At 38.2% G+C, this 20,460-nt stretch overlaps 1 protein-coding gene across 2 annotated transcripts in view; it reads right to left on the reverse strand.

Moving 5' to 3' along the window:
• LOC306870714 (ADP-ribosylation factor-like protein 15) overlaps positions 1-20,460 on the reverse strand; it is a 110,631-nt gene that overhangs the window by 65,666 nt on the left and 24,505 nt on the right. The window contains exons 3-4 of one of the 2 annotated variants that reach the window (XM_079418142.1): positions 5,326-5,470; positions 2,739-2,798 (exon numbers count right to left, since the gene is read on the reverse strand). In XM_079418142.1, coding sequence (XP_079274268.1) covers positions 2,739-2,798; positions 5,326-5,470 — 205 coding nt within the window. The remainder of the gene's footprint in view (positions 1-2,738; positions 2,799-5,325; positions 5,471-20,460) is intronic. The other variant, XM_079418143.1, reaches the window with a different exon arrangement.

Below are 20,460 nucleotides of genomic sequence, written 5' to 3' on the forward strand. Positions count from 1 at the left end.
GCGGAAACACACAGTCTTAGTCAGCCTCCTCTGCCTTTTCCGCTCTGTAACTACTAAGTGAGCATCGCAGATGTAGTTTAGGTTGAGTAAATCTCTCTGCCAGGCCCAATGGGATGTTTCAGTCTTCGGAAGCACTGGTTGAATGAAGGTACAGTAGCCGCTAACTGAACCTAGTTTACTTTGAAAACTATATATACACAATCCAGTCTACAGAACGAACACTTGAAGAACATAAAAATTATTGTCAATGCAAACTGTCCACAGGCACGCTTACTTATGAACTGAAAAGATGCACCAATATAAAATTTAATTTAATGTTATGGCCGTATTCTATACTGTTTTTGTCTATACATAGTCTATTCTATACTGTCGTATGTCTATACATACGAAAAATGGATATTCATTGTGAGATTAATAAATTAGTGTTTTAAAACTAACTTTAATTGAGTGTTAGATGACAGCACATCTAATCTAAATGTAAAAATAAGAGAAATGAGTATGTACAAATTAAAAATATCTTAATTTCACCCAAACATCTCTAAAAGATGTTGTAATATTAAATCAAATTTCCTTTTTCTTGCTGCTTAAATTCAAGTGCAGTCCAGCAGACCAGCAGATGACATTCATCAGGGCCCTTAATTTGAGTAAGCTACCTAGTCACTAGAGTTGCTAAAGTGCTTAAAGTGCATCAAGAAAGGCAGAGATGATTGTCTATATTTCAAAATAAAAAAAGGAAAGTCATAAGTGACCCTGGACCACAAAACCTGTCATAAGGCTAAATTTTTGGAAACAGAGATTTATACATCATCTGAAATCTGAATAAAAAAAGCTTTCCATTGATGTACGGTTTGATGAGATAGGACAATATTTCAAAGTTCAGTAGCAAAGACATTTCTAATCAGAAAAGGTTAAATAAGGTATTGTCTTTTGTTGTTATGGGCGCGTCTAAAGATTTCTTATGCATCTCACTAGGTCGTGTATGCAATAATGTCTGTGTGCATGTGTGTAAAACAACAAACTGACGATTTATATGCTTAATCATATGTAGTTGTATATACATTGTTGTGATTAATTGTAAAAATAGTTGCCTGCTTTGAAACTGAAATACATATTCATGACTAGATAGACATGGTGAGTTTCTCCAGTTATTATTAAAAAACAAGCTAACAGACTTCATAGCTAGCGTTAGTGAAGCGGTCAGTGGAATATTTCTACCTCCAGCTAAGCTCCGCCCACAGAAAAACGTCACAATGTTTACTAACAGAAAAAGGGTCTATAGAGGAGCACTTTGCTAAATATATGCACCATACAACATATTCATTCTAACTTTTACTGTTCTTCAATATTTATTTTATGTTTGAAAAAAACTTGTCAAGTGTATTACAGCCACCATTTAAATGTTTATATTTCAAAAAACAAATTCAAGTAGAAATATAATTATGTAATTGTAAAGTTAGTATTATAACTTTATTATTATAAAAACTTAATTGAGTGTAACTGAAGTGTTTGTATACAAATCAGTTAATTTTAACCTTAAAAATGATTGGAATGTAGTGTCAACTCTTTCGTGTATTTTACATCATTTAAGAGTGTTTATTTCCTTGAGAAAATTTGCCATATATCTGATATATTAGTTAAATAAAGTAATCAACATTTGAATTGGATCAAAAAAGTTAGTCAAAGTCGTCCTAAGACAAGAACGCATTTTGGTTTTAGGAAAACTTATACAGCTGCATTCCCTTTCAGGTACTCTGCAAACTTTCAATCAGAGCAGATGTGTCCTGCTCCAGGTGATACATCAGCCTCATCTTAAAAAACACTAGAGGCCGCAATCCATTAAAAACATCCCTGGAGGCTCTGACATCACCTACTGGAGTAGCTTCATTTCACAGCCCTCCATATGCATTTCAGATTTAGTCAGGCCTCCCCTTGGTTTACTGTGTTCTCTATCCCTGTTGTTTTTCTTTAAGTGGGCTCTTGATTCTGTTGTGCTGGTAGGGCCACTTGTCATGATACAGAGTGCACCTGTAATGTCCCCCGCATCACACAAAACACATAAATCACTTCAAAGAGCAGCTCCCCTAACATTCTCATAAACAGAGTCAGGCTCTGATTTATTTCACTCTCCACAGACCTCTTTCTCTTCAGCAGTCCTACAACAACAAGCATCTTCCAACATTATACCTGTGGCCTCATATCCAGCCCAAATGAACTGTCCTGTCAGATTAGTTAGATATGTAAAACGGGGGGGGGGGGGGGGGGGGGGGGGGGGGGGGGGATTTTGATATTTTAATAAAACTAGACAAAACACTGAACAAGAATAGGATTATTTTGCAGTGTGACACCACAAAATATGCTAGTTGGTCAAAGCATATTTGTTTAGTCTATGAACGCCACAAACAGAAAACTGCAGACACATGTGTTGCTATAACAGGCATCAACTTGTTACTTCCCGGCTTTCCCTGTTTGCAAGCCCTTCTGCCAAAAGAGACAATAATTATTTGCTTAGCTATCGCCTACTAAACTTGACTGAGTTGTAATGTCTTACTCTTTAAACCCTCTGTGCAGCTGTGGTTTTACTGGGAAGTAGAAGACACTGAGGTAAGCGCCTCTTCTTAGAGTTCAGGTAGCTAAACTAAGAGATCTGTCCCAGAGACTACTGGATTAGCATGGCAACAGTCTTCTTCCTAGTGCTTGGAGAAGAGATGATGAATCAAAATCTGTTCTTATTACTGTACCTCCTAGTTCCTTCACATTCAGTATCGCATTTTCGAATGGCACTGCCTTGATGCTGAAACCTGTGGAAGAAAACATGCTCATGTTACAATTTCAATTGATTAAAGTTTCAAATGATATGAAGTTGCATTGATAATAACACAATGACATTTGTGAACATGGGACTAAATCCAGACATGTATATGAGTGGTTTCTATGTTTTCTGCCACTGAATAAAAAAAGGTAATAGCGACTTTTTAATCTCGCAATCCTGACATTTTTTCTCAGAATTATGAGATATAAAGTCACAATTGTGAGAAATGATGTCAGAATTGCGAGATACAAACTGATGAGTTGATATTGAAATATGTTATATTGAGTTTATATTTTTATATTGAGAAAAAAAAAAGTCAGAACTGCGAGTTTGTATCAGGCAATTCTAAGAAAAAACAGAATTGTGAAATCCAAACTCGCAATTGCGAGAAAAAAAGTCAGAATTTATTTGTTTATAGCTCGCAATTCTATCTTTATTTCTCGCAATTCTGACTTTATAACTCGCAATTGTGAGTTAATATCTCACAATTCTGAGAAAAAAGTCAGAATTGCGAGTTCATATGATGAGATGTAAACTCGCAATTGCAAAAAAAAGTCAGAATTGTGAGTTAAAAGTCGCAATTACCTTTTTTATTCAGTGGCGGAAACGGTCTTCCATAAGTTTCTGCTACATGCAAACAGTTTTTAACCTATAATAATAATCATCAAAAGATACTGCCACTTTTTCAACTTGGGCAATGGGCATGAGGTTTCTGATTGACATTAAGACAACAGATGTCATGTCAAAGTGATTGTCTTTTGTGTTTATTGCCTCACCAATGCGTGCAGAGGCAAACAGGGTAGCCATTTGGTACTGATTAACGCGACTGAAAACGTGTGACTGAACCTCCGAAGCCCACATTAATTCAAAGCTTCATTTTCATAAGGCAAGTTTCATCAAATGCTCCACAGGTGAGAGTAAACATGTCATGAGCAGGTGAGAAGCTCCATCTAGGCCTGTTCTTGCAGGCTAGTGACTCTCTCAACTTAATCTAACCATATTTCCACCACAGGCTGCCAAATAACACTTCTTGTAATTACTGCTTCACTAGACAGCTCAAGACAGGTGTTCGCTCCAAAGACAAATGTCGATCATCATTGGATGCACATTCCGGGTTTGTGTATTGTCTACCGTGCTGTGTACATCACACTCCGATTGTTGCGATGTGCCGAAGAAAGCTTGACACAATTGTGTCTTCTCGTGAAAAGAACCATTTGTGCTGTAATTAAAAACGGAAGTGATGTCGTCCATCTTGAGAGGAGAAGATATTCATGAATACACCAGCTTGTCACCAAGAGCTCTAATGAAATCAACACTCTTATCACAAGGAAGAAAGTCTGTATGTCAAAACCCAGATGTTCTCAAAAAAGACACATATACGCCCAAGGATCTCAACTGCAAGTGCACTCTTTCTTTGGTAAAGTAGCGTAGTGTTTAAAAGGAGGCTTTGAGGTGACCTGCAGCAATAACGTAAAACAGCTTTAAGTACTCAGAGAAGCTGGAAAGCACATGGTGACAATGAAGAGATTTTGCAGATGTTCCAGAGCGCTGGGAAGGTGTAGGCAAAGACAAAGGTCGATCATCATTGAATGCAGATTCCGGGTTTGTGTATTGTCTACCGTGCTGTGTACATCACACTCCGATTGTTGCGATGTGACGAAGAAAGGCACTGGCACAGAGATATGATATATGTACAAGTAGTGCTTCCCACACTAATGCCCAATTCGGACGGTAATAGTTTCTCATATGGACGTCTGTAAAAATGAATTTACATGTCACCTCAGTGATAAAACTCATGGATTCGGACGGCGATTTATTCACAGTGGAGGAGTGAGTTCTGTGATCCTGAGAACGCGCTGCTCACGTGGCCAGTCACGTGATTGTGTGCTGTAAATAAAATTCATTTTATTTACAAATTTATTCTTATTATTGTGTAAATTTGTATTTTAAAATACTTATGTAAAATATATTCGTATTATTCTAAGCATATTTTATAATGTATAATCCTGTATTATTTGATTAAATCTCCTGTTTAAAAATAGGAAAATACCCGCTATATTTTATATAATTATACGCGATATATATCCATTTATAATACACATTTTAAAATTATATTGCATACTTGCCGCTGCCATAATAAAGACCCATTTCGAATGGAGAAGAACAGATATGAAGTGCCAAAACTTGTCTGAACGCAAACTGCAAACTAAATATGCAAATTAATATGTGATGTCACCTGCCGCCACAAGTCTCACAAAATCCTGTGGGAAACACTGTACAAGTGTGGCGGTTTAGGCAAACGCATTGCAAAAATAGTGTGCTAAGTCAATTTTTTGGAATGATTTGTTCACGAAACGGGAGTTGGGGGTTTTATTACTTGTAAATGCTTCAATTAGGTCTTTTTAGGACTCAGGGCTAAATATGTGATTTGCTTCTGATTTTTGTCCCATTAAAGAGCATGTTTTGTTGGTTGAAAAAATGCTGCAGTATAAAGCTGCGGAGAAATGTTATATTACCTGCGGTTGGTACCGTGCCATCACTGATCTCATTGCACAAGCGAGATAGCAGGCTGGTCTTGCCGGCACCGCTCAGTCCAATGCACACGACATCATACTCCGGTCTAGGTGAAGGAGGGGCTTTACAGCACAACTTCTGGAGACACTAATAATAAAAAAAACAAACAAAGAGAAGACAAACATGGTTAGTGACTATGAGTGGTGCACTTTTCACTAACATGGTGAAAAGGCTAAAATGAACAATTTAAGCGTATGTTTGCCAAAGGAGACAGTCTGAAAATAAACTGAGGAGCATGAGCTGACAAATGCTAATGAAGTTCCAAAGAAAGACGTCTGCTGATGCCGAACTAATGCGGTGATTTGAAAGCAAAACATCTGGAGGAGAACTCCTGAACTCACAATGAAATGACTTCATTGACAAAATGGGACATGAAATTCACCACACAGCTGCTTTCTCAGTGACCGCGTTTACGAGTGTTCCTTCAGCTTTGGCCACTTTAATGTCCCAGAGTGCATTTTATTAAAACTGATTTGTAACATTTTGTTATATGAAGATCACATTAAAACGTTGTTGGAAACTTATTTTTGCTGCTTTTTTTTAATTATTTTTGTGTAAATTTTATCGTTTTACTCTTGTAGCTTTCCCTTACTTTCAATATTTAAATATGAAAACCAACATTAAAAATATGAAAAATAGTCAATATTTTGTGTAAAAATAACATCAATCAAAATTATGACTGTCGCAGTTATGAAGTGATTTCCACCTCAATGAACAATTTAGCTTTTTCAACAATGAGTGTACTTGTTTAACAAGGAGACAACAGTATCAATGAAAAACATGCTTGAGATGAAATATGAGAATTGAAAAAAAAAAAAAATATATATTAAAAAATAACCTGGGGATCAAAGTGAATAAGCCACTAGAATGGCAAAAAAATATGTTTACATATGGAGCAAAATTGGGGCAATGGACAAATATCTCTGATAGCCAACTGAGTTTTGCTTAAACTATTTATGACCTTTACCTGATAAAATAATGTTTATGGTGTTTACAAGTCCTTACAGGTTGTATGAAGGTTATTAAGCATAACTGGTTTGAGTTTGTACATCTAAACAAACAAGATTTATTTACTGCCTCTCCTGCATTAATGTGGCTGAGACGTCCTTTCCTACTGCTTGATATTAGGGCAGGCTTTATTGTAGAATTTGCTTTGCCCTAACATGTAAAATAGACTGTTACCAGACAGTCTAACGCAGTCTGTGTCTGTTTAGGGGGGAGGGTGTGGAAAAGAAAGAGAGGCAGAATCCTGAGAGCTTGTGTCCTCATGGCAGCAGACAGACCTATCACTTTATGAATCACTGTCTTTGACTGGAGGCCTGCTGGGAGACATTAGGAGGCAAATGCAGTGTGAACCGTGAATGGGATGGTTAAAGCCGGTGTGGAGAGATCAGTATACAGAACTAAAAAGAGATATCTTTTATTAGCAGGACAGAACTAGTCTGGGCCAGGCAGGGCTTGATTCTGCCCTTCACCTCTGGATTATTTAATTCCACATAGAAACATACTCACCGTAGCCTCTATATAAAGAGCAGTTTCTTTCTAAATAGACAAATATTACGTCAGAAGAATATTCACTTGGAATGTGTATACATTTTATGCATTCCCATGCATTCCCAGGCCAAATTATATCCGGCCAAATATATTTTACATATATGCTAAATATATTTTGTAAACAGTGTGGATTAAGTCAATATATTTGTTCAATTTGTTGAAAAATATTTCCTTTAAACACATAAATCGCCAAATGCTGCACTTATTGTACATATTGTAATTGAAGTGACACTAAAATACATGTCCAATCTTTCAATATTTGTGACAATATAAATGAATTTGGATTGGAAGTATATAAAAGAAAAATTAGGAAATATAATTTATAACCACAATCATCAGAAAACAGATTTATGTAAATGTACTTCATAATCTATAAAAACTATATTTTTGGCAATTTTTGGATATTCTGGAATATATTTAAAAATATCAAAAATAATTTGCTGCTTGTGTCACAGCAGAAGTGTTGTTGGTCAGCTCACTCATGTATTATGTAATTCTTCCTGAATCCTAATAGGGACGGCAAAAGCTTGTAAGCAAACAAATGTGTAATTTGCTCTGGTGTTCTTCCATCACTAAAAGACTAAATGGCTTTCACAGGCCCTTCACAAGAACAGCCACAGAGGCCGTCCTACGTAGCTGCTCGGCCGCACATGCTTCTACTTTGTCACACAGCAACCTGGACATCTGGTTCTGTAAGAGGCTGATGAATTTACCCTATTCACCCCACCTTCACTTACAGTGCTCAAATAGGATGATAAATTTACATCAGTTGCTGAAGGCACATCCTGGAGCTTTGACCCCACGGCCCATCAGGGCTCCCACAGGAGCACAGGGCCACACACTTCAGCACCCCATGTTGCTGTAGGAGAGCAAAATAAAGGATTTCCCAGGTGTCCGAGAAGTCACATTTCAAACAACTGTTTGGTCAGGATTTTTCTCGTGCCAATGTGGCAGGTTGAAACGTTGAGCCACTGCTGCCAAAAAGGGTTTCTATATGTCAAGAAATGCTAACTCTTGATTGATTCTTTTGGCTCGCTTCATATTGGCCGCGTTTTAATTGTTCGAGAGCCTCGAGACATTACCTCACCGATGTTGGGGCAGTTGTAAAAGCTGATGAACTGCTTTTTATGTAAATGAAGATGTTTGAAGGTATAAATATTCCAGACTGACAACAGCTGTGACATGGCAGCAGCGCATTTTCAGATGAAATGTTTCGCTAAAAGCTACGCAAAAAAACAAAACAAAAAAAAAAACTCTCAGGCACCCTTATCCCACCCAGCTTTCTATTTAAAAAAAAGATGTCAAGACATCAAACGGCTGATGTAATTAAAAGGTCTGGCTGAGATCCAGGCCCTGGCACCAAAACAAAGGCACTAGAATCCAGCACGGCAGACAGGAGAACACTGCTGGTCCAAATCCACTCAGCATTGCCACAATATTGAATCTTCAGCCCTTATGGAAGCAACACTGAACAATACGCCACTGCAAAAACAACTCCCCGTCTGCCAACTTCTCCTGAATAGACCCCTCGGCTGAGTGAAGGGGACCCTGTCTGCTCCCTGCAATAAAGAAGAACAGTCGTCTGACTTCCATCATGAGAAAAGTAACTCTGCACTCTGCCGCTCTGGAGCAGAGTAAACAGCAGTGACAACAGAGATCACTCTGCGGGGTTATTGGCCAAATGCTTCATTCTTACAGACACAGAATGTATGGAGATACTGTTGGTTGGGGGGGATGGAGGGTCCGTCTGTCCCCCCGGACATGCGATGGCCAGCCGTTGCTCACTTGTCTGCTCTATTTTAAGTGACAGCTTTGTATTTTTAGAGCCAATAAATGAGGGGGCGAGAGCAAGGGAAGCACCACACAGACAGACAGGGCTCACATTTCACTTGTTTGCCCTCTGAGAGTGTGGAGAGGGAGCAGACATCTGCCATTGAAGCGTCAGGCAGTGATGCCATCCTGTTCGCCCCACCTGCACCTCTGTGCATCGTCCATCGCCATGGCTTTGACAGTGACACTGTTTGACACCTCAAAGGATTTCTGCATTCCTGCACCTCCAAAAAAACAGACAATTCTGTTATTTACTTAGCCTCATATTGTTATATTTCAAGACTGTACATTATACTGTTCTAATTCACTTGTAGCAATTAACAATTTTATTTAGATAAAACAGAATATTGAATTTCAACATCAGGCTTTTAGCAGTATCAGTATACATGAAAATACATCTGCTTAAATGTTCACAAGGTTGACATTTCCCATCATTGTGAGTTCTGCACTGAATGAAATCCATCTGACTTGTTTGTTAATGGTGAGGATGTCAGTAACTAGTAGTACCAGCAGTAATGCTTCACATCTTCTGCGGTGAACGGAGAATGAAATTTGGGCTGAGGTACTGAATTCAGCACAAACCTGAGCCAACATGATTCTCGTTTCAAAAGCCACATGCATCAGGTTCATCTTTCACTGATCAGGAGGGTGTGTCTCTGGAAGTGAAGACATAGAACATCTTCCGCATTCAATAGATGGCACACTGAAGTAATCCCCTCTTTGCCTGATCAGCATATTCCATCTTGCTATTAATTCAGGGTGTGGAAATAACCTACACTAGATATAACAGCACATTGGAAAATTATTAGCCAAAATTTTGCCAGCAATGACCAACAAATATTTTAAAAAATGCCTCACTGTAATCAATCACAGCAAAGCGCCAAACAGCTCCAGGTCATGCTGAAACAAGTCCATAATGAACAACATCTGACAAAAATAGCACTGCAGAGTGGAACATATTGCAGTAAAATTAGCGCAGGTCCACATTCACTTTAGGACATCATATTTCACCATCTAAAAGCAGCCTTATTATGCAAAATGTGCTAAATGCAATATAGCATGATGTGTAATAACCTGGCAACTCAAAAGCAATCCCAACAGCACAGCCCTCATGATGTCTGGAGAATGACTTGTCTACAGATTTTATTTCTTGTTTTTACTGTTATCTTGTATTTGTGATTTTATATCTCAAAGCTGACTGTTTTTTCATTTCTGCTGTTATATCATGTTATTGTGACTAGTAATTTTGACTTCACCTTGTCACGGTGCACACACGAGGAAGGAACCAGGAACACGCAGACGAGGATATAACTTCAAATAATAATCTTTACTGAATAACATCAAGGCAGGGCAAGACAAGGCAGGGCAAAACACAGACAGGAACACCGGGGAGTAACGAGTAGACCAGACGAAATCCAACTGAACAGACAGAACTATAAATACACAGGTAAATCATAGATAATGAGACGAACATGGCTGGATAAGAATTAACTAATGATAACATTTAACAAGGACAGGAAACAAACCAAATAAGGAAACATGAGGCGGGAACACATGACAGACACGACAGAACCCTGACACACCTCTCAAAAATAACTATTTCTCCTAATTGCTACTCTACTTCTCGTAATTGCAACTGTAAAGGCCATTGCACACTGAGTCTGAAATTTTTGCGTGCATTTTTCCGTTTTCCTCATCCTTTCCTATCAAAATGCATGCTACGGATGCGAAAACGCAGAAAATCGAACCTGATCCGAATTGTTTCGGAGGCAGTGTGTAAACGTGATTGACACAACGTGAGGTTGTATTTATTTTTTAACATGCAAAAATTTCAGACGAAAATTTTGGACTCAGTGTGCAATGACCTTAACTGTCACAATTACAACTTTTACATTTTACTTTGTAAAGGAATTCCATATAAGAGACCCTGATGGTTTGTATGTTCACATAAAATTAGCTTATTATTCCCTTCACATTTTTACGTTTTTGACTAAACAACTGGCAGGATGTACTGCCACAATATGTAAACCAAAAAGAAAATCTTAGCAAATAACATTTAGCCTATTGCATTTATTCCTGATTCACATTTAGACCACAAACACAATTAATGTATCATTTTATGAAGGAATTACCAGGTTAAAATTTGTTTTATAATCAATTCTCATAAGATCATTAAAAAGTATGAATCTGAAAGAATGTAAAGAAGTCATTACATGGGGTCTTCCAGGCTTCAAATAGTGCTGAAATATTTTTGAAACATTCACATAATCTACAGTTATGCCAACATCAGTAGCGTTTACTGCAGTAATTAAAACACTGATGCCTATCCAGGGCGTTTTGGTGTCAGTGAGGTTTGTTTTTATTGTGTCCAAAACAGACTACAGTAAGGGCCAATGAGCTTGTGAGCGGGGGAGGGGCGGTCGGGAACGACACCAGACGCAGACACAGACCCAGGAAGACCAGTCTGAGCCTGGCATTCCCAATCAGACCTCACTATCATCCCAGCCGGCGACCCTTCCCTGCCCAGACACCCGCTAGCAACACTTGTCTGCAGGGCTCAGAGTTGACCTTTGAATCGACAGTGCTTTATACGGATGTCCAGATGGAGCTGCAGTGTAACACACACCAGTCATAACACGGCTCTGACTACACTCCAGCTCATAGTGAGAGTCTGTGGCAGTCCAGGGTGATTGGGAGGGGGGGTTTACCTTCATTCATCTTTTTTTCTCTTCATGTTGATGTTTGTGGCTTACAGAGGCTTGGCAAGCGTAGGGACGGGGGGAGCGGTTATACGGACCATGATGGAGCGGGAGTTTGTGCCAGTATAGTGGCGCGCCACATATGGAGGGAGGCGAAAAATAAATGCCAGCGAGACTGTTGTGTCCACACCATACCTTGCTGTCGCCATACCAACCACAGGCTGGTTACTGCAGTGTGTGTTGGGTAAATGTGGAAAGAATCTACTTTTGAAGCTCAATGCGTTTCAATTTCACTGCGCTACTTAAAATAAAAACAGACAAAATGTTTCCCATATTACAGAATGCGGTGTATCCAAAGTATGAAAACAGTTAACTTTCATACTTCCTGGAAGTTGCGCTACATTGAAAAAAACCCTAATGAAGCATTTGAGTTTAACACTTTTTTTTCCTCAAATATTTGCGCACATATATTGCCCAACTTCCAAAAAAGAAGGTGCAAAATTGGTAAGGTGGTATCTTTAGGGGTACACCAGCCTGTCACTGGGAAAACTTAGTACCTCATTTATCCATACAAGATGCATAGTAGTAGTACTCAGGAGTACATACATATGAACCTTTTAGGGGTAGACATGGTACAAAGTTGTCTCTTTAAGAGTAAAGCTCCAGAGATAAGCTGCTGCCCCCAAAAAGGTATAATTTTTTGCACATTTTTCTGAATGGAATAAGAATTCATCATTTTTGTTGACATGGTCTTTTGTACTACTTTGCAACATGTTAGCCTGTCAATGTGTATTTTTGTACCTGCAACCTGTGCCAGTGAAGATCCTCCACACTTCAAGAGCCACTTTACCAATGTTCACTATGCAGGGCTACAACTCCCCCTAGCTATCACTGTATGTACTTGTCCCTGACAAGACCTGCTGTTACCCATCACAAACTGACCATATTTTATGTCATTAATGTTGTTATGGATTGCACATCTTGCCGACATGAAGGGTTAAGGATATGGCAACGATTTCTCAATGTTTTTGTAATGGTAAACTGTACACACTGAAACCATGCTTCAAGAAACTGCGTAACTGAGTCCACAGTGACGAGATCAATTACCTCGCGTCAAAAAAAAAAATATATATATTAAAAAAAACATTCCTTCCATATGAAATGCTCTGACAAAAATCTGAATGTTTTTCTGCTTAAAGTACATTTCTTACATCATATTTTTTGTACTAAAAACATAATTTTCCTAAACAATTACATATTTGAAAAGAAAGAACATAATACAGTAAATTTGTGTTACATAATCACCCCAACCAGCTGCATGTATAAGAATATGAAGCTGGCTGACTGAGAATTATTTCTCTAATAAATATCCCATCAGTAATGTCAAACCCGTTCCTAACACAAGCCTTTCAACAGAGGTTAAAAACAGCCGTGGAAAACATTTGGACTGAGGACGGGCAAAATATTTCCCAGTAGGTGATCCTCTTGCTAATATCAGGTTACTTGTGGTTGGCCACATGAAAGAACCCCAGTAACCTACATACATGGGCGTCTTCAGTTCCCCTTCAAGCCCTCAACTTAGCCCCTGTGGCCCTTTATCCAAAACAGGAGAAACCCTCAGACAATGGAGCGGTAGTCTTTACTGTCACGGCCCACGATAGGCCCCCCCCCAGCTGTGCTGCACATGCACCACAAACACTTCAGCCTCATCACAGGGGATTATCAAACCCTGTGCAGCCATTGTTCTGACCTACCTTGGGTGGCTCGGCTTCACCAGAAAGCTGTCTTTTACTGGGCCATTTCTTTGGGTTGTAGCCCCTATGTCTGTATAAGGCCAATGTGTGGGGAGGTGACAAACCCCCAAAAAAGAATGGGGGGGCTTGGGGGGTGCGCAGCTGTAAATCTTGATGTCACCAATGGGAAGGCTGTTGCGGACCATTACCATAAATCTGACAAACGCTAATTTGATGGGAGGCTGTATCTGTCTGGGCTCAGGCTGGTCTAGACGGCCTACTGAGAGATCCTATGGCAAGGGGAACGTTTTGTTCCCCCACTAGGACCATCTGGATATAGCAATAAGCGGCAAGCGGCAGACTTCACACACTGATCAAAGTGGGCCGTTGCAATTGTGATGGGTAGCCTACATTCCTCAGCTCATTTTCTAATACACATGTACGGCTCATTTTAAGGCCAAAAATAGCACTTAAGAATTATGCTAGAATCATAATCACCATTGATTGGGAGTTGATTGATTATTAGGTCTTAAACCGTACATATTGATGGAGAAACAGTGATCTGTGAATATTGTGTGTTGTGTGTTATCAGTGAATAACAAAAATGGGGGTGTAATCATTGCACAAACCTATCATATAACTTCAAATGATTGTATATGAAACCATGATCCGCACTCTCGAAAAACAGTCGTCTTCTTGCATTTTATTTTACATTCATCACCAATAGGAAAAGACACAAACGTTTCGGCTCAAAGCCTTCTTCAGTGTGTAAAGCTGTAACGCTCACTCCACTGGAGGCGAACGTAGTGAGAACCCAAGTGCAGTTTATTTACAAAATGATCCAAAATTCAAACATAATCTGAGACTTGACTTGAACAGACTTGACTTGGCATGGACAAACTAGACTCACTGACAGTGGGTTACATCAATACACGACAGGTAATAATGGCAACAAATGGGCAACTTATAGCAAACAACGAGAGTCACATAACATGAACAAACCAATGGGAAACAAGGTGGTCCAGGGGTTGGGATGGAGGGCCAGGCCATGAAGTGGAACAGGCAGAGCAGGGAGCCATGGTGGAGCAGACTGAGCAGGGAGCCATGGCGGAACAGGCAGAGCAGGGAATACATTGACAGCCTCCGTGGCCGTGACAGGACAGGCAATGCGTTCATGACATCAACATCGAATCGGCCGAAAACAAGCCGACAAGGACCAACTTCAGCCGACAGCGCGGAACACACTGAGAAAACTTCATTGGCTGATGAACAAAAACTACCTGACGGCCGACCGTCGGCTTGGTGTGTACCGGGCTTTAGTCGTGAATTTGACAGACAGTGAGTTCATGAACGGCCTCCGTGGCCGCGACAGGACAGACAGTGAGTTCATGAATGGCCTCCGTGGCCGCAACAGGGCAGACAGTGAGTTCATGAGCGGCCTCCATGGCCATGACATGACAGACATTGAGTTCAACAGTGGGCGCCACCACCTCGGGAGGTTCTGCAGCAGAAGAGTTGATACATGGACAGGAGAGGCCTTAGGAGCAGATTCATGAACAGGAGAGGCCTCAGGAGCAGACTCGTGGACAGAGGAGGCCTCAGGAGCAGACTCGTGGACAGAAGAGGTCTCAGGAGTGCAGTTTGCCCCCCCCAAAAAAACATGGCGCGGCTCAGGTGTAGCGGGCATCTTGGCCGAGGACTCAGGCATGGTGGCCATCTTGGCCGTGGAATAAGGCATGGCAGATTCTAGAACGGTGGCCATTTTGTGAAGAGACTCTTGAGTGGCGGCCATCTTGCAACGAAGCTCTTGAATGGCGGCCGCACAATTGGGCTATTTTGAAAATACAGTCGTGGGAAAAATTAGAGCCGTGGGTTGCATTTTTTTGGGCTACTTTTATAATGTCCCGCGGCTGCCCAATGTGTATACACATGTGATCGCAAAAGGAAGTTATTACAAACACTCGATGGTGGTTTAAAGTGAGTTTTGAGTAAAAGTGTACTAGTAATGTCATAAATTGTCTTATGTAGCATGACGCTAATGTTAGCTCTAATGCACCTGCAGAACAGGTCCAATTCCTCTTCATAATGCATTTTATCATAATGCTTCATGTGAGGTCGCAAGAAAATGTTTTGTTGTATTTATTTAGAAATACTTTTGATAATAGTTGGGTAAATGTGTACTGGGATTGAAGCGATGTGGCTTGGTAAATATTTTATTGTCAGTATAAAGGCTGATAATGGCTGAATTAAACCAAAAGAATAATAAGGATTATGTCTCATTCCTGGCGGAGATGTGAACGGTTCTGTTTCCTTAAACTAGTTTGTCATGCATTCCTTTATTTCAACACATTTACAGGGAAATCCTAGTATTCTAAATTTGCGATTAATCAGGATTAATCACAGTGAAGGACTATGATTAACGCGATTAAATTTTTTATTCGATTGACAGCACTAATTTAAATCTACTCAAAAAATTTCCTTAAGGTCCACATATTTAAAAGCTACCAAATGGCACAGTCCACAAAAGTCCTGAACATATTCCTCAATGGCCCTGTTACCTTGACAAAGGCAGAGGAGGCGTGAAACTGGGTATTCTGTAACGATCAGTCCACTGAAGGCGGGCGTAGTGCGAACCCAAGTGCTGTTTATTTAGTGATTATTAAAGTGATTACAAACATAATCCAAGAATTGAATTGACTTGACTTGACTTGGCATGGCATGGATAAACTTGACTCACCGACAACAGGTTACAACTTCAATACACGACAAGGAGCAATGACAACAAGATGGTTACTTATAGCAGACAATCAGAGTCACATGACATGAACAAACCAATGGGAAACAAGACACATGACTACGATAACCAATGAGAACATGACACAATGAACAAGAGAACTAATGGGATAATTACATGAGGGCAAGGGAAGCATGACACTAACAGCATGAAACAAACTACAAAATAAAAGACATGAAAACAAGAACATGAAACAGAACCCCAAAACCCCACGTTACAAATACATTATAATGCTTACACATTTGTGGTTATAACTTTTAAGATTATGATTATTTATAACACACAATGAACACTATATTAAATCTACTTTTACATTTATAATGAACTTTATACCTTGACATTGTTTATTTAAGATCTGCACGTATCTTACTACATCTTGTAAGTGGTTAGGTGCGGAGTGTTATTTGAGTGTTCCCTGTGAGACTAATATTAATTTTGATGTGAGCTAGTTAATAATTTCAACTGAAAAAAAAATGCAATGTTTATATGTTAGGCTACTTCTGGTCTTAAGTGGATGCAACATGTTCAGTGTGTGTTATAAATCATCATACTCGTAAAAGCTATAACCACAAATAAATAAATGTTATAATACATTAAAACTGTTCTTATGAATATTCATAAGATGATATAACATATTATAAGGTTTTTTTAAAATGCATTATGCATTCATTATAATGCCTTAAGAATACCCTTATAATGTATTATTTATAAATATGCTTCATAGAAAGTGTTACCAAAAAGTCTTACAAAATTATTTTATATAATTTTTTCACATATAATTTTTATTTTAAAAAATTATTAAAAAGCGCTTTCAGTTTTCAGCCAAGTGCATCCAGAATTTTCATTTCGGTGCATCCCTACAAAATACCCATCTCGGCATTCTCATTCTCTGTACTTTGTAATAAATGGAAAGCAAATTTACAATGATAAAATATTTTTTTCTTGTTTATCTGAAAAATCATATCATATACACTGCCGCTCAAAAGTTTGGGATCAGTAAGATTTTTAATGTTTTTTAAAGAAGTTTCTTCTGCTCATCAAGGCTGTATCTATTTGATCAAAAATACAGAAAAAAAAATTATTTATGCAATTTAAAATAATAGTTTTCTATTTTAATATAATATAAAATATAATTTATTTATTAACTGCACTTATTCACAATGACAAAAGTACATTATTTGCATGTGCTTTAAAGTCTTACTGGTTAAACATTTAATTCACGTGCTGTTCTGAGGTGCACTTTTTCTTAACATGTACACCCGAAGCACACGCACTAAAAAAACCTGTTAAACAGCGCCTGAAGTTATCTTCAGCGCTAATACTGTCAAAAAAGTAAACAGTTGAGAGAAAAACAGATTCATGTCTGTATATTAGATGTGTGCAGGTCTTAAAGGGACAGTACTAAACATGCTGTCGACTGTCATTAAAGGGGTCATATGACTAAAGAGGAATATATCAAGATCAATTTATTATAAAAATGAGTCACGTCGACTCAACTGTCATTAACACCAAATGTCAACACCAAAAGGCTTGTGTTGAAAAGCTTAAAGAGACTTCATATTTCTGTACAGTCAGAAAAAGATATTTTGCAAGCAAAATTTTTTAAAATGTTTAAAATAAAGAAACAATAGCTTCAACATTTCATCCTGACCAACTGAAAAAGTAAACACATCTATTTGAACAAACATTTTATAAGTACAGCAGAAATGTACATTAAGGGGAAATAGGTGGTTCAGATAAATGTTTTCATGCTCTATACAACCCAAGGCCACATTCATACACAGTTGGGACCTTCCCAACAAGAGCAATGGGAGCATTTGGATATATACATTTTGTAATTGGGAAGGGTGATTAGCTTGGCCGTATTTGCATAAAGCGGCAAAAACTTTGGTTTCCACCACACAATGTAAGCAAAAAGACATTTTCCTCACTGATCTAGAGGATCAAAGCCAGAGGGCCCCCTTTTGAATGTGCTGCAACTAATGTGTGAGGGCCAAAGGGGGTTGGGGGTACCCCTAAAACAGAGCTGTGGAGGAGGGTACATGCCCCTTCGAACATCAGTAATCAGACATTTTCAAAAAGCATCTATTTATCTGAGATGTGCTCAATTTTTTATAGAAACAAATCAATGGGCTCTGGCGAGTGTGGGAAAATTCCTCAATAAATGCATTTGCATCAAACCAGCAAACTCCTCCCTAATAAGCACATCTAGGCCCCAGAGACAAAACGATGGGGACTCCCTAAACAATAAATCTGTTATACATTGTGTGGTATTGAAGAATTAGGTTGACATGACAGAATGCACCCAAGACCCTTTACAATTTAAAGTCTATCTGGCAGGATATGGTTGCTTTGATTTCTTCATAGAGACCATCCCTTGTGCCAGTTTCAGCTCATGGGCCACAGCAGTGTTTCCGCTACATTCATTCAGCCGTGGCGGGCCGCCACACCAAAAATCATCCCCGCCACGGCTGCAGCTTCTCAGTAACATCATAGTGACACCGCTCCCTCAGTCGGGTAATTAGCAGAGAACACAGAGCAGGACTTGAATTTCGGCGCGGGTTTGCGGCTATTAATAATAGGCAGCGGCTATTTGCACTAAGTGTAAATAGCAATTAGATTATATTTACAAAATAGCATATTTTCTTAGCGATGGATGCTATTTACACTGTGCAAATAGCAATGGATTCTATTTAGACAAAGTGAAAATAGTGTAAATAGCATATCGTTAAAAAATACTGCTAAGTGCAAATAGCTATAGATTCTATTTACACTGTTAACATAGCAAGCTTTTCCTGCTATTTATACTACTTATTGCAAGTAGTTGCATTTATATGCACCCCAGTATTATAGTAAATCGGGACTCGACATTAACGCTTGTCCGCTTGTCCGAGACAAGTGAATGTTTTGGACAGGCAAGTGAAAGAGAAATTTACTTCCCAATCGGACAAGTAACAAAGTCAATACCAAAAACAATAATAACTGCCTTTATTTATGATTTAACCTTTGTTATAGGGGTGTGCGATATATATCGTATGCGATAATTTTGTAATTGTTGTTTTAACGAGTGTATTGCAAGAATCAAACAAAACACACGTAAAATCGTCTAGGTTAGACTAGCTCACGTGCAAGAGCGTTCTTTCGCTGCATGATTCAGTATTACAATGCATGAAGAATGATCAGAAAATTGATATTTATATAATTTCATATAGTTTCACACGAAGATCGAGCGATGTTTTTTTGCCCCAAAAACCATCATGATTACAAATGTGAATTTATAACAGTTCAATAAACAAGAAGTTAACATTAAGAGACCTATGTTTTAGACACCCTATTGCTTGTTTTTGCGCTGTCAACAACAAAAATAATTCCAAATACAGCCACAGCAGTTTTGCGTCTCTGAGCAACATGACAGTGTTTCGTTCCTTAATGAATCAACACGAGTCGCAATGACTCACTTATAAACAGTGACTGGTGGTTTTAATTTCATATTTACAGTATTTTTTAATTTTTTAAATAATTTAAAATATCAGTTTTCAACGTTTTATTTCAGATGCAGTTTCTGTATTTTCTCTTCATTGCAAAGATTAATTTTGTTGATACTGATTTCATTAGTTTGGTAACAGCCCAAATGTCTTTTTATACTAATTGTCTGATTAAATTGAACTCTAATAAAAAAATAAAGTTTGAAAATTCATATATAAAAAAAAGAAGTAAATATTAGCATTTTATTTTTTAAGTTTAACATCAAATAATTGTATTTGTAATTAATACTCCCTTTTTATGTTAAAATATAACAGTATAATCACACTTTTATTTTTTTCATTATTTTATTTAAAAAGAAAAATCTAACTAAATAAACTAAATTTGTTTCGTATAACCACAATAAATAATTATATTTATAACTCAATAAAAAAAAAAAAAAAAGATCTCCGGGCAAGTAACTTTTATACTCGGGCAAGTAAATGACAAATTTACTTGTCCAAAAGACAACCACATGAGAATGCTTAATGTCAAGCCCTGAGTAAATTATAAAACAGTATGCAATAATAACGTATTGAGTATAAATTAGAGTTTTAATTCAAATTATTAAATGGATGCCACCTTATTGGGAGAATAAAGCCCTCCCTAGACCTACCCCAGGGGTCTGCAACCTTCAACTTCAAAAGAGCCATTTTGGCCCCTTTCCCACAGAATAAAATTCATGTGGAGCCACAAAATATTTGATGCCATAATAAAGATAACACAGCATATAGCTAAAGTTTATATTCAGTTATGTTACAGGGGAGGGGAGTAGCAATCATTTCAGAAGTGAGGGGGACAGAAATATCAAATATAGCAATAATAATAATTAGTATTATAATAATATTTATTTTGGTGTGTATAATTGACAAAAAAAATCTCTCTTATTTTTAACTAGCTAAGAAATCAAATACACTGCTGGACAATAACCAATAATTTGTCTTC

The sequence above is a fragment of the Barbus barbus genome, assembly GCF_936440315.1.
Source record: "Barbus barbus genome assembly, chromosome: 6".
Taxonomy (NCBI): domain Eukaryota; kingdom Metazoa; phylum Chordata; class Actinopteri; order Cypriniformes; family Cyprinidae; genus Barbus; species Barbus barbus.